This window comes from Pimephales promelas, chromosome 15 (assembly GCF_988280905.1).
Source record: "Pimephales promelas chromosome 15, fPimPro1.hap1.1, whole genome shotgun sequence".
NCBI lineage: Eukaryota > Metazoa > Chordata > Actinopteri > Cypriniformes > Leuciscidae > Pimephales > Pimephales promelas.
The window spans coordinates 26,224,341-26,238,005 of NC_142783.1; the positions used below are offsets into that span (position 1 = coordinate 26,224,341).

Consider the following 13,665-nt stretch of genomic DNA (forward strand, 5'->3'; position numbering starts at 1 on the left):
TTTAGAAACAATAATAGTGCTACATTGACTTCTGTTTACCCCCCCTAACCTTGAATCTACTGTGGTTTGTTTTTCAATGCATAAATCCACTTATAAAATTAGGTCATTATTTTTGGACCCTGTTACTTCAATTCCTTATTGGAATAACCTTTTTGATGATATTAAATGGTCATATGTTTGGTCACTTCCTCAGAAATTCTTTCTAACAAATAAAGTTAAAGACATATCCTATAAAATTTTTCAAAGATTGTATCCAGTTAAATACTTTTTAAAGAAATTTAGAAATGATATTGATACTTCCTGCTCTTTTTGTGAAGCCTCCTCTGAAACTATTGATCATTTGTTTTGGAAATGTCTTTTTACTCTGTCTTTCTGGAACATTATTGATGCTCTGATTGTCCAAAAGTTGTTGTTTTTTTTGTAACTTTTTTTGTTTATTGATTATATAGACACATAAATCATATAGACATATTCTTTTTTGGGGGTTTTATGTCAAAGACAAGATAAATCTTCTTATATTGTAAAGTTTCATATCCATAAATGTAAATTTATGAAAAGTAAACCCCACTTTAGCTTTTTCAAAGAAGAATTAAATATGTATTTAAATACAATTTCAGTTTTTTTTCTTTTTGTGCCCTCTTCTTTTTTCTTTTCTTTCTTCTCTTACTCTCTTTATCTTTTTAGACTATTGTTAAATATATCCATATTTTATCAGAATTACGGCAAATAGGTGATTAACACATTAGATGATTAACACATAAATGCAGACACATACACCAGGCTCATGCCTTGCACTTTAATCAGGAGTGGAACTATAATGTGCAATAACATCTTTTGTACTTTTGAAATTCATGATCAAGTCCTTCAACACCACTTCCGACCACTGCTGTGAAGAAGAATCTACAAACAAGTGAAAAAGTCATTCTTAAAACTCCATTAGATGAGTGTATGGTCCGTTTGTATCCAGCTTCAGTACTTGTCGGTTTCCATAGGTTCCATGTTTGACCTCTGTGACAGTGTCACTGTTCTTACAGGCTGAGAGTTCACTTTGACAGAGAGACACAAAACTGTCATAAAGCCTTAAGCCTTCATCTTTCCCAATGTTGCCATGGTACTGCATCCCTTTTCCCTTTGGTTTTCCTCCAAGTGTGGCTTGTGGAACTATGAGAACACTGCCAGGTAGTGCAAGGACTGAGGTATACTTTCCAGATTCGTTCTCACAAAGCTTCATGTTCAGCAGAGTGTTCACTGAGAGGGGAAAAAAGCAGTCATTTAAGCTCTTATTGAATTGCCCAGCCTATATATTGTATTCAGAATTAATCCATACAGTATGTTTTATTGCAAATGGGAAGAGAAATTGCATACCCATCTTGGGGATTATATCTTCAGTTGCACCTTTGAAAAAGCAGATGTAGATAACCATTCCCCTGTTAATCTGAATGATCAGAAATACACTGGACAGGTCATCATTTGAGCAAAAACTGTACATTAAATGTATAGTTATTTTTCTGCTACCTCAACCCATTCAGCTTCACTCTCAGCATCTGGAGGTTTGACCTGCAGTCGAGCATGCAGACATTGCTGGAGAATCACTCGCGCTTTCATGTCGTTATCTGTTCTCTCGGACATTGCTACGAAATAAGACGGAATACAATAAAAATTACGAATGTGACCAATTTACTTCCAAGATAATATAAATACTATCTGTTTTGATGCGTCAACTTAACTGTTTCATTTGTAATTGAAATGAACTCTGGAATTACAGGGGGTTCCGTTTCCGCGTGTGAAGCCAAACATTATACGTCATCAACAGGAGACAGTGCAGCGCTGCACGACAGCTCATGCCATATATTTTGAACTTAACTGCACTGTATTTGCAATCTTTAATGTTTTTAAAGAAATAAATTGAAACTCCAGCGTATCCACGTGCTTTAAACTGACACCACCGCGGTGGTAGTCTTTATTTTGCTCGTGACATAGTCTGTGATCTTTTATAAACCGGATAAGATGGTTCAATTACAGTACAGCTACAAAAAGCTATTTCAAATATATACATTTTCCTCAAATATTATAGGCAGATCGCTATTGCCTAGCAGATTTGTTCCATCACATCAAAATAGCCAGGAAATTCGTTTCAAGGTAAGAATATGTCAGAAATAGATAGTGATTACTTTGCCATTATTAGTATGCTTGCTTTGGTTTTGTCTCGTATGTAATATGATCACTGTCCCCCTGCCTGTTCATGTTTTTGTGTCAAGATTGTATATTTGCATCTGTCAACATTATGTAAAGTATCCTTAAGCTCTTGAAAGGTGATATATAAATATTGCTTATTGTATAGCATGTATTTTTGCACAAAGATGCATAAACTCAACTACATTAAATTATAGACCGTAATAGTGGTGCACATGCTCACACTTTATTGTGTTAGACTTCAGGTGCTGGTGAACGAGCTCTACAGGAGAGACAGAGGCAGCACATGGCACGAGGTTTGCCAAAACAGAAGCCAATAGCTGGAGTGAAGGAGGTCATTGTTGTTGCATCGGGGAAAGGAGGGGTGGGAAAGTCCACAACAGCAGGTCTATTGTCTTTTGCATTCTTTGACCTTTGTTTGTTTCATTTCACAATAATCTAACAATAAAAAATATGCCTTTGGTCAACTGCTATATTCCTCTGAAACACTAATTTAGTTGAGTGTCTTCTCAGTGAATCTTGCTCTTGGACTTATGGCTAATGATCAGGTAACGTACATAATCCAGATAACCCAATATAAGCCACTGTATTAAATCCACACAATTATTGCAGATGATTTGCCTTGAATAAAAGTAAAAAGTAAAAATAAATCTTCTTTTATACCGTTTTTGCTTGTAGAGTAAATCAGTGGGTCTTCTAGATGCTGATGTTTATGGCCCTTCAGTTCCCAAGTTAATGAACCTAAAAGGAAACCCTGAATTAACAGACAGTGAGTATTGTGGCCACATTTGCTTTGAAACAAAAATCATGAAAATAATAAAAAATAAAAATATCCGGTTAGTTAGTCAGTCATGTCTGATCCATTTTTCCTCTTTATTTTCAGATAACTTGATGAGGCCACTTGTAAATTTTGGAATTTCTTGGTAAGTACATTTCTGAATTAAAGCTGTAATGGAACAATTATATTTTATATTATATATTTAATATTATTGATTACCATTTAAATATTCCGGTGTCGTTTGATAGAAGTATCTTATGCTCCACAGCATGGCTGCATTTATTTGATCAAAATACAGTAGAACAGTAATACTGCAAATTATTATTATTATTATTATTGCAAATTTAAAATACTTTTTATTTTATTTTTTTATTTTTATATATTTTAAATACAATTATTATTATTCCTCTCATTGCAAAGCTGAATTTTCAGCATCATTACTCCAGTCTTCAGTGTCACATGATCCTTCAGAAATAATTCTAATACGCTAATTTACTGCTCAACAAACATTTATTATCATCAGCATTGGAAACGGCTAAACATTTTTGTGTAAATCATGAGATTTTTTTCAGGATTCTTTGATGAATAGGAAGTTCAATAGAACAGCATTTATTTGAAATAGAAATCTATTGTAACATTATAATCTCTTTCTAACAATATATCTTTACTGTTACTTTTAATCAATTTAATGCATCTTTGCTGTATAAAAGTCACTTACTGAATAACTGTCACTTTTGATAATCCGTGCTGAATAAAATGATAAAATTATTTTTAAAACAAATAAACAAAAATCTTATTTTATTTTTTTCTCCAAATTTATTATTATTATTATTATTTTAATGTCTTAAAGTTTGCTTCCCTGCCCTCTACAGCATGTCAATGGGCTTTCTGGTTGAAGAGGTGGCACCTATTGTGTGGAGGGGTCTGATGGTGATGTCAGCTATTGAGAAACTCATTAGACAGGTGTGTAATTTAGATGTAGAAATTGCTGTTGATAATGGGATTTATCAAATATATAATTGTGGCGAGCAGGATGAGGTCGAGGGCCGTGGGAGGCCGGTGGCGTGATTACTAATGAGCAATACCTGCACGGCGCCCTGGTCTCTCACGGCCCTCGGCCTCGTCCTGCTCACCACAATAAATTTTCTCCATGGTCCTCGTCCAGCACAAATAGATGCGATTTCTTCAATGGAGTTCTGTTTCCATTCATTAGCATATCTTAATCTTGAATGTGCATGAATTGGTGTTTCCATGCAAAAGTGTGTACAATTTATTTAAAATTGTTGTTTCTTTCACTACTATAATGAGTTTTCCCTTGCAGGTAGACTGGGGGAATCTGGATTACCTTGTGATTGATATGCCACCTGGAACCGGAGACGTCCAACTGTCTATAACTCAGAACATTCCTATAGCAGGTAAATAAAAAATGTAATGGCTGATTTATACTCGGAAATAAGAATTTTACCTAATGTAAATCACAACAAAGCACCATGGATTTTCAGATTCAGATTCTCATTTAAGGTTTGATTTGTCATTTCTTCTATCAGATGGGATGCATTAACACTAGTATTCAGAACATTCATAATGAAATCAGTTTTTACCTCTCTATATCACAATCTAAGTAGTAATTGACAGGTTTATTCATTGAATAACAAGTCTTTCTGTATACTTTATGTGGGCTTATGTCGGTTTCACCTCTTAGGTGTTGTGATAGTGTCCACTCCTCAAGACATTGCCTTGCTAGATGCACGAAGAGGTGCTGAGATGTTCCGAAAGGTTAACGTTCCGGTAAAGCATTTGCTTTGGTATTTAAAGGGTTCTACCTTTTCATTTAATTATAGTGTAAAGTAATTACATTGAAGCAATGTGACAGTCACATTTAACTGATTAGTATCAGTATTTATTTATTGCTTTATAAATATAAATATAAGAATGTGAATTGCACTTTTTTTCAGGTACTGGGTTTGGTTCAAAACATGAGTGTTTTTCACTGTCCCAAATGCAACCATCAAACACACATTTTCGGCTCTGATGGGGCTAAAGAGCTGGCTCATACCCTCGGTGTTGAGATGCTTGGTAAGATCATCTTTCATCAAAATATATTTCTTTATGATTGATTGTTTAGCATGACATTTATGAAATATGATACAATTGTTTGTACCTAGATTTGATTCAAGTGGATTAGCCAATCTCTGAAGACACACTGTTTCTCTGTTCTCACTGCAGGAGACATTCCTCTTCATCTTAGCATTAGAGAGACATCAGACAAAGGACAGCCTGTGGTTGTGTCGTCCCCAAATAGCCCAGAAGTAAGTGGATCATAATGGACTCCTGTCTTACTTTTCATTGTTTTCTGCCTTTCAGGATCTTTGAGTGGCAAAATTTGCTACAACACCACTTTAGTAGCATATATTGATAGATTTTTAATCCAAAATTTTAAACCATTTCAGTAGCATGTGTTTATTATAAAAATCTACGAATTTGTACAATTCAGAAACCCTTGTTGTTAGCGACACCGGTGGCCGTTAAGTGAACTGCAGCCAGCAACGTACAAGAAACTGAATGTTACATCATTCAATGCCCTGATATATGTAATATATATATATATATATATATATATATATATATATGTAAATACGTGCTGTGTCCTTTCCTCTCAATAACAAAATAAACACACAACAAAAATGACAGCAGTAAGCAGTTAAGAACTTCTGATCATAGAGATGTGGAGATGCTTGCAAGTTCTGCAATTCACTCGCATTTTGTCGACAGACAACATATGAGATAAAATTACACAATTATATATATATAATAGTTTAGTATATTTGAGGCTATAGACTATATACTGTAGATGCGTCTATGTTAGACTAAAAAGTTAACTGAAATCCTTTTTTTTTTTGCACAACACATTGACATTACAGTACAAAATGGCTCTTTCGGTATTATCTGGAACATTGTGTAAGCATTCATTTCATGTGACATAGAAGGGAAGAGAGGCTTTCGGGAATCACATCCTTTTGTTTTTCCCAGCAAAAACATCCCCAATCCTTCACATAAAACATTTTTTAATGTTCTGTTGCAAGCTGTTTACACGTTGGCAATAAAGTCATTTATACCTTGAAAATTTTGTACAAATAGCTCAATTAAATATAGGTACATAATGTATAATATAATATTACCTGAATATACTTGAATACTAAATTCTATATATTCTTTAACAGTCCTGCCAAAAATACATCACTGAACTCATATGACTTTAAAGTACTTTGGTCGTAAAATGTTAAACTTACCAAACCAAGTTTCAGATTATTTTTTAACAAGATTTGGAAAAAAACATTTATGAACTAATTTTATAATATAATAACAAATAATTTTACAACTAATTCTAATATAGTTATGCATATTTATCTGTCTTGCAGGCCGAAGCTTACAGAAGAGTTGCAGCAGCAGTAGTACGGCGACTGGGAAGCATCTAAGTTAAATGACTTCCAGATTTAATGTAGTCTTGGTGACCTGAGGAAAATGTCAGTATTGTATATCATTGCCTCCTAATCAACTTATTTACCCATTTAAATTGGTATCACATGCCTATTAGGATGTTATAATTTATCTTATTTATATACAGACATACTGTTAATGTTATTTACAGGCATTAAAAAAAACTCACATTAATAAAATAATTTTGAGTTTGAAAAGTTTGGGAAATCACAGATTACTTTAAATTCGCTAATGTAGTGGCCCTTTTAATGTACAAATCTAAGATGTTTATCTTTTCCCTCAAGAATAGTTGTGTTTACCTGGAAGGAACTGAGATAAAGCGCAAATTTAGTGCTGCTTCAGATGAAGATGCTCATTACAGGTCTTAGCCACTTGATGGCACTGCAAATGTATTCCGCATCTTATTGTGCTTTGTGTTTGATTTATAGTGAAACAAGCTAAATGAGGTCTTTCAGTTAAACTGTGACTTTTCCTATTATGATAGTTAACATGATTGGACTCTTACTTAACTCCATTTAATAAAGAAAAATGGTTCCAGTCCAGTAGGAAAGTGGGATGAAGTTTTCACGGGATGAGAAAAACAGGGTCACTTCCTGCATATTTTCAGAGTACCCTTGACTCAGCTGAAACAGCCGTATTCAGTCCACCCCTGTGTAACAGGCCAGACAGACCAGTCTGTGATTCATCACCGCAATGAAGCTATTCTGCTTTCTTTTAGTCTCAATTGCTTAACTGTTCCCAGAAGAACGACCCCGGGGTTTCAGCTGTACAATGACCTCAGCTGAATTTGGACAGTTACACATTTGGTGTTATTTATTTTCTCTTTGTTTTCATTATAAATAAAGCGCTATCCCGATAACATGCTTTGTCTGATGATGTCACTGAGTGCAGTGGTGTGACTCACACTGCCTTGAGTGTGTCATTGAGGTGTGTAAAAGGGCAAATAAACATCCATTCATATAGAGATGTGGAATTCACCCAAATTATGTTTGAGATTATTGTCCCGGAAAGGGGATTTCACAATGAATTGGAGAAAACTGAAAAAACCAACCAGCTGCTTCCACTTTGTTTTTTTTGGAGACTCGATGGCATATTCAGATTACTTAACAAGTAACATGATTGAGCATGTTTCAGGTAATTCCCAGTTTTGCTGGAAATTGACTTCTAAAACATGTCCCAGTGTCGTTGGGGTGTTATCTGTGACATTATAAAAGCAGACTTTGCCCCATGTGGTAAATACAGATTATAGCTCCCAAGGCTATGGGGAAAAATTTAATAATTAAACGGGGTATCTGTGCAGCCCAAGAGGACAGTCTTATATCTGTGTCATCTTTGATTCATGAGCAGATACTGTTAATAAAATAAGCTGAGGTGCAAACAAGACATTTAAGGAGAAATCATTTCATTTTTTTAATGCATTTTGCTCAAGAAAGATCACACGGATTGCATGTTGTTGGTCCCGTGGCTGTAAATTGTTCTATTTACATTATTTATAGTAAAACAGAACACATTTTCAGTCAGATCCACGATCAAATGACCATCAACTATCACTGTAAGTTAACTGACACAATACTATAACTATAGTAAGCTTTCTCTGCATCCTCATGTACATGAAGTCTTCATGGTTAAAGTATTGGCTTCATGCATATTGGCTGAAATTAAGATCTGCACATGCATAATAAAATACATGTGTATAATTGATTACAATTATGTAAGGTTCATGCCTTTTGAGGCCAAGGTTTTTTCATTAAGTGGTTCTCACTATAGCTCCCCCTCTCTGGATGTCATGGGCGGAGCTTGACCTAGTCCAGCTCCACCTCTGTGGATCTAATGGGTGGAGGGACAGGGTTATGGGTAGGGTTAGGGTGTGTTTGGAGCTTCTTGCTCCACCCATTACATCTACATTACATCCAGAGAGGGGGAGTTGGATTTAATGCTCCACCCATGGCTCTGCAATGAGCAGCCAAGGTTTTTCAAAGCACACATATATATATAACTAAAAAAAATGAACCAACCAGCTGATCCTAGTTCAGACAACTCCCATCCACTATCTGTTTTTGGTGACTCAATGACATATTCAGATTAACAAACAACATGATTGAGCATGTTTCAGGTCATTTCTAAAACATGTCCTGTAAAACATAATGTTGCCATGTATAATATCTTATTCTTATTTAATGCTATATGTGGGGACCTGATTCAGGAAAAAAAATGTGCAAAAATTGTACGGATATAATTGTGTGTAAGGGGGTGGCATTATTGTGTGCTAGGGACAACTTTGCATCTTATTTACCCCTAAAAGGACCTACGCGGCACACACACACACACACACACACACACACACACACACACACACACACACACACACACACACACACACACACATATATATAAATATATATATATACACGTTACATGTATTTATTTTAGTAATAACTAAATAAACTAACCCTGAACCAAACACGTATAATTACACTGTAACAGGGACACATTAAAATAACATTTAGCCTAACCTTATTTTTTTATTCATGTTACTTACAATTCTAAGTTTTTGAAGTGTGCCCCATAAAGATAATGTTTTATGCACATTTATTTCCTGAGAGTGCACCATGTTGAGCTTTCCCATTTTATTTATTCTGTTAAGTTAGATCATCTTTTCTCCCCCTGTCAGCTTAACTAAAATATCCAAATATCCAAATTAAGTTGTGCTTGAATTCTTCAGAACTTATTTAATTTTTCATCCATTTTTAAGCTTTAGATTTTGACATTAGAGAGACATTTTGACAATATTCCACACATACTCTCCTCAATGACCCGGAAACCCAACCCTTCCCACAATCCTAAGCGTGGATCCATAACCATGGCAATGTGCTGCTACTCAGGTTAAATAGCAGCAGCAGCTGGTTCCAATTGCACTGCAGCACAAGGGAACAGGAGAGGAGGATATGAGGGGAGGGAGAGAGGGCGATGTATGCTTAAAGAAACGCCTGTGAGTTGCTTTTAACTCTCTAGCATCATGGTCTTGTTAACAGTAAACTTTGGGGGCATCTCTATAAGCAATATTAGCCATATAAAACCAAGACGTAGTTTGTGTAGTTGATCAGGTATATATATACAGATATATATATATATATATATATATAGACCATTTCACAAGATGTAAACAACACTGGTCCAGAAGCACTTCCTGTTTCAGTTTGTAACTATTTTCTTTATTTCACATGTAAAGAAAACATCTTAAAGATGTTTGTTTAACTTTTTTATTCAGTTTTAAATGTTCTGTTGGTTGTATTTTATCCCAGCTTTTATGTAGTGTTAAAAAACTGAAACAGGAAGTGCTTCTGGACCAGTGTTGTTTACATCTTGTGAAATGGTCTATATATAAAGAACTTTGGGGGATACCCTTCCTGAACATTTACCTAAGTGCTTGGCTATTTAATCCACACAGCGATGACTAGCCCAATCTTGCACAATCAGGCTTCACACAAAGGGTGTGGACATCAGAGCTTCTCAGCAAGACTGCAAGCACAGCTGACGGTGAATAGCAGATCTGAGGGGTGTTGGAAGGAGATTTGGGGGTGGTGGGGGGTGGCGGGGGTAAATAATTCATGACGTAAAAAAAGGGAAGGCACTGCTAGACATATTAGTGAGGTATGATGCTAAGCGTTTGATGTCCACATGTTTGTGTTTAGTGAGCAGTAGCTGCCTTAATGAACATGAATTACTGCTGATCTGCATACAGCCTGTGTCAGGGAAGTTAGCATTACTGAATTCTGTTAGGCTCTATATCATAGCATGACCAATTAAAAAAATATCTCAATTAGTAAATGCTGTTATTGTTGACTAAAACATTTTTTTTACTAAATTGAAAAAAATAAAAGCTAATTTAAAATATTAATAAATACTGTAGCAGTATTTAAATAACACCAAAATACCACTGTTTTGAATCCAGAATGACACAAAAACAGTTTCAAAGGGATATTTTCAAATGTTTTTTAGAGGAAGTGAGGGCTGCATGTGGCTGATGGCAATAAAATTTGAATGTCAAATCCAGACACATATGACACTGTGATGAAATTCATTCGGCAGTCTTTTAAATCATTGTTCAAGAGAAGCTTTGGATAAAAGAGGCATATGTAGTCAAACTATCTGATTTATGGGCGTGATCTACTAAGGGCAGACCCAAAGAACCCTGAAAAAAATGAGCACCTAATGAGCATATGACAGTAATTTCTGAAGGATCATGTGACAATGAAGACGTTGTCATTACAGGAATAAAGACAGTTTTGAAATATTTTAAATTGTAATATCATTTCACAATTTTACTGTATTTTTGATTAAATAAATGCAGCCGTGGCGAGCGTAAGAGATTTCTTTCAAAAACAGTGAAAAAATATTTTTTTAACTTTTGAATGGTATATATGCAGTACGTAAATATGTTATGACTTGAAGCAAACATTGACGGTAAAATAATTCTACCCTCTAAAAATGAAAACATAACATTTTTTATTAATTGTGGTACCACATTTATAACCTGCGGTGGTACGTTTCATTGCACTTTCTTTAAATGGATAGAAACAAAAATGTTGTTAACCACATGACAAAACATTGATTTCAGACCCAAAGTGGTTAGATTGACCATTTGCTTTTCCAAAAGAGAAACTTGACATTTATGTTGTGGCTCGGGACAGGGAGGGGCCTGCTGCTGACCACAGTAGGCGTTGTCTTGGGAACAGATGTGCCCTAGACAATAGCTAGATTTGTTGAATAGAAAATTATTTTATAAAACACAAGCAGATCATACATAAGAGAAGCAGCAGCGTGGGCTGACTACTGTCATTCCTTAATCAGACCCACCCATGTAGTTCTGCAGGTTTTAGTAGCAGAGGATCCTTGCCGGACACACATATTTTATTTCAAAACCTTTTTATGTGCGAACACTGAAGGGGTCTTTTGGTAATTCACTGATTTTAGATATGCTAGTGTCTGAAGCTCAATTGAAAGTTTTTATTTGAACTAATTTCAAATAAAGGCTTGAGCACATGACATGGTTGTGAAAACCCAAAATGTATGGGTTCGTTAACGTCAGTGCAGTTAACTCAAATGGTAAACATAACCTCTGGGTCCAAAAAACAACAACAACTGTATAGACTACAGATGTTTGCTAAGTTCACTCATATTGACATATTGATGGAGTAAAGGTATAACAAACTAGTTCATGATAAAAGCTGGGTTCAGAAATTGGTTTTAAATTTAACTTTAGACTTTGTTTCAAATCTTTCCATAACAACAGATAAAAATTGCGCAAACAGGATAAGACCGGCCTTCCTAATCTGTGGTGTCATTCATTGAAATAGCAGATGAGCCTTCATTTAAACTGACCAGACCAGGTCAACAGAGCTTCAACTTCCAGCTCAAAAATAATGTAAAATAGAAGAGGTGTGCAATAAAAATATTTCACAACTTAAAATATACAAACAAATATGTATTAAAATACATAATTTGAAGAAAAGACAGGCACTTAAAAAAAAATTTAAAATGGTAGGCTAGCCTAACTTACTTTTTGAGAACACAAAAAAATCCATAGAAAAGGCCAAAATAAATGAAACAACTTGAAACTTAACCAGCAACCTTGAAGTAAAACGTTAGTGGTATTTCCAATGCTAGCCTACTACTGTTATTTCCAGTCAACATCAATCGTAGATAGATAGGTAGATAGATAGATGGAATCGATGCATTTGCAATGGTTTATTCCTTGCTTTTACTTACTTATTTTTTGCTATAGCTTAGATCACATTAAGATATAAAAAATCAGAAAGTATTAACCAACATGAGCCTGAGAGGCAATCGTGAGCGCGCGTCGTGCCCCCGTGGTGAGCGAAATGGAAAAGTTAGTGTGGACTGTGGAGAGAGTGAGTGAGAGCCGGATCTATCCGTCGCCATTACTGACTGGAATGAGAGGGGAGGGGATGGCTCTCCGATTGCACGCATACCACTTACTGCTAAAAGACTGAAAACAACCACTTTCGAGAAAATTTGCCGATTACTCCAACCACCCACGGGAAACACAACAAAACTGGAATTTGTTTCGGAATCGCATCCGTTGAAATTAAAGGAAATAGTTGGAATGCCACCTCCTATCTGTGGTGTCGGGAGCTGGGAGCGACCATGTTAGGTAGGGGAATGCACACGGAGTATGTGACTTTCTAGCAAGCTTTTTTGTCGTTTGCTTTACTGAATTTGGTTAAAGTGTGATTGTTTTTTCTATGTGTAAGCGATAGTTGTGTACCTTTAGGTAAATGGACAGATTTGTCTGTCTCGCCTACAGTGTGTTGTGTCGGTGTCACACTTAACTAGCTCTGGCTAACTGGGAAGCTAGCAAGCAAAGGAGGCATCTAATGCCTTGTTAGGAGCAAGGCCCGGGTCGATGCGAAAAAAAGCATATTAACACACATTAAACTGACCCAAATCGCCTGGTTATTTAATAGAACAAGCGCGTGTGTGTAATTAATTTGATGCGATAAAACTACTCAGACGTGAAAATCAAATCCTGGGATTTAAATGCTGTGAATACTGGGTTAAGGTGTTTCTAAGTAAATGATTCACAAATTCATGCCAATTAGGACCCTCCGTTCAGTTCGCTGTTATAGCAATCATTATGAATAATTCACTGGACTGGTTCTGGGAATCGTCGCGTCCACATCTGATCGCAGTGTGGCTCGCGACTCGCCGTAACAATAGCGCTGCTGCTCGCGTGCTGGTCGGAATTCCTTCAGCAGATGCTTCTGTCTGCTATACATCCTGGCGAGTGAAATACAGTCCGCAGTCATTTACATACGCTTCTGGACACTGATGTCCAATGTTTCCGTGATTTGACTTTCGTGAGGTCTTGTCTTTGATGTCCCATAAATGCGGCCGTTATTTATGACATTTACAACACAAAGGGTTAATTCGGTTAAAATTATTGTTTTGTCATCATATATGCTTCATACCAAATAAGATAATTTCAAAAAGTGTTTCCAGACCCGGAAAAATTAAGTAAATTATGTGCATTTCAAAAGCGAATCGATTTTTGAGCCGATTGTTCTTTTGAGTCGGTTCGATTCAATTGGTCAAAACGGTTACCAAGATAGTCTAAAAGATTCATTAGAGACTTTATGTGAATCTAAATGTTCTTTTAAAAGTCTCTCCCCCGG

At 35.7% G+C, this 13,665-nt stretch overlaps 3 protein-coding genes across 6 annotated transcripts in view; 2 read left to right on the plus strand and 1 right to left on the minus strand.

Moving 5' to 3' along the window:
• Nucleotides 1-782: 782 nt before the first annotated feature.
• Nucleotides 783-1,816, minus strand: dtd2 (D-aminoacyl-tRNA deacylase 2). Of its 3 annotated transcripts, XM_039668425.2 has the most exons (4): nucleotides 1,728-1,816; nucleotides 1,516-1,631; nucleotides 1,366-1,435; nucleotides 783-1,248 (listed from the first exon to the last, which is right to left on the minus strand). In XM_039668425.2, exons 2-4 carry the CDS (start codon nucleotides 1,627-1,629, stop codon nucleotides 926-928), a joined length of 507 nt encoding a protein of 168 aa, XP_039524359.1. In that variant the 5' UTR covers nucleotides 1,630-1,631; nucleotides 1,728-1,816; the 3' UTR covers nucleotides 783-925. The 3 variants fall into 3 exon arrangements, with proteins under 3 accessions (XP_039524359.1, XP_039524368.1, XP_039524378.1); XM_039668434.2 differs by having other exon boundaries at nucleotides 1,516-1,788; XM_039668444.2 differs by having other exon boundaries at nucleotides 1,366-1,454; nucleotides 1,516-1,788.
• On the plus strand, nucleotides 1,782-7,332 carry nubpl (nucleotide binding protein-like). Of its 2 annotated transcripts, XM_039668404.2 has the most exons (11): nucleotides 1,782-2,139; nucleotides 2,432-2,579; nucleotides 2,707-2,741; nucleotides 2,872-2,962; nucleotides 3,077-3,116; nucleotides 3,844-3,934; nucleotides 4,293-4,386; nucleotides 4,674-4,759; nucleotides 4,927-5,047; nucleotides 5,198-5,280; nucleotides 6,391-7,332. In XM_039668404.2, exons 1-11 carry the CDS (start codon nucleotides 2,008-2,010, stop codon nucleotides 6,445-6,447), a joined length of 978 nt encoding a protein of 325 aa, XP_039524338.1. In that variant the 5' UTR covers nucleotides 1,782-2,007; the 3' UTR covers nucleotides 6,448-7,332. The 2 variants fall into 2 exon arrangements, with proteins under 2 accessions (XP_039524338.1, XP_039524346.1); XM_039668412.2 differs by lacking the exon at nucleotides 1,782-2,139 and having other exon boundaries at nucleotides 2,448-2,579; nucleotides 2,691-2,741.
• A 5,105-nt stretch (nucleotides 7,333-12,437) lies between these two features.
• arhgap5 (Rho GTPase activating protein 5) overlaps nucleotides 12,438-13,665 on the plus strand; it is a 35,438-nt gene continuing 34,210 nt past the window's right edge. Inside the window, exon 1 of the mRNA XM_039668393.2 lies at nucleotides 12,438-12,644. The gene's annotated coding sequence lies outside the window, so the exon portion shown is untranslated. The remainder of the gene's footprint in view (nucleotides 12,645-13,665) is intronic.

Excerpts from the sequence above, each read along its gene's own strand:
- dtd2 (XM_039668425.2), bottom strand. The coding sequence starts at position 1,629 with ATGTCCGAGAGAACAGATAACGACATGAAAGCGCGAGTGATTCTCCAG. Across the intron at positions 1,436-1,515 it reads GTGAAGCTGAATGGGTTGAG|ATTAACAGGGGAATGGTTAT; the intron begins GTAGCAGAAAAA and ends CTGATCATTCAG. Across the intron at positions 1,249-1,365 it reads AGATATAATCCCCAAGATGG|TGAACACTCTGCTGAACATG; the intron begins GTATGCAATTTC and ends TTCCCCTCTCAG.
- nubpl (XM_039668404.2), top strand. The coding sequence starts at position 2,008 with ATGGTTCAATTACAGTACAGCTACAAAAAGCTATTTCAAATATATACA. Across the intron at positions 2,580-2,706 it reads GGGAAAGTCCACAACAGCAG|TGAATCTTGCTCTTGGACTT; the intron begins GTCTATTGTCTT and ends GTGTCTTCTCAG. Across the intron at positions 2,742-2,871 it reads GACTTATGGCTAATGATCAG|AGTAAATCAGTGGGTCTTCT; the intron begins GTAACGTACATA and ends TTTTGCTTGTAG.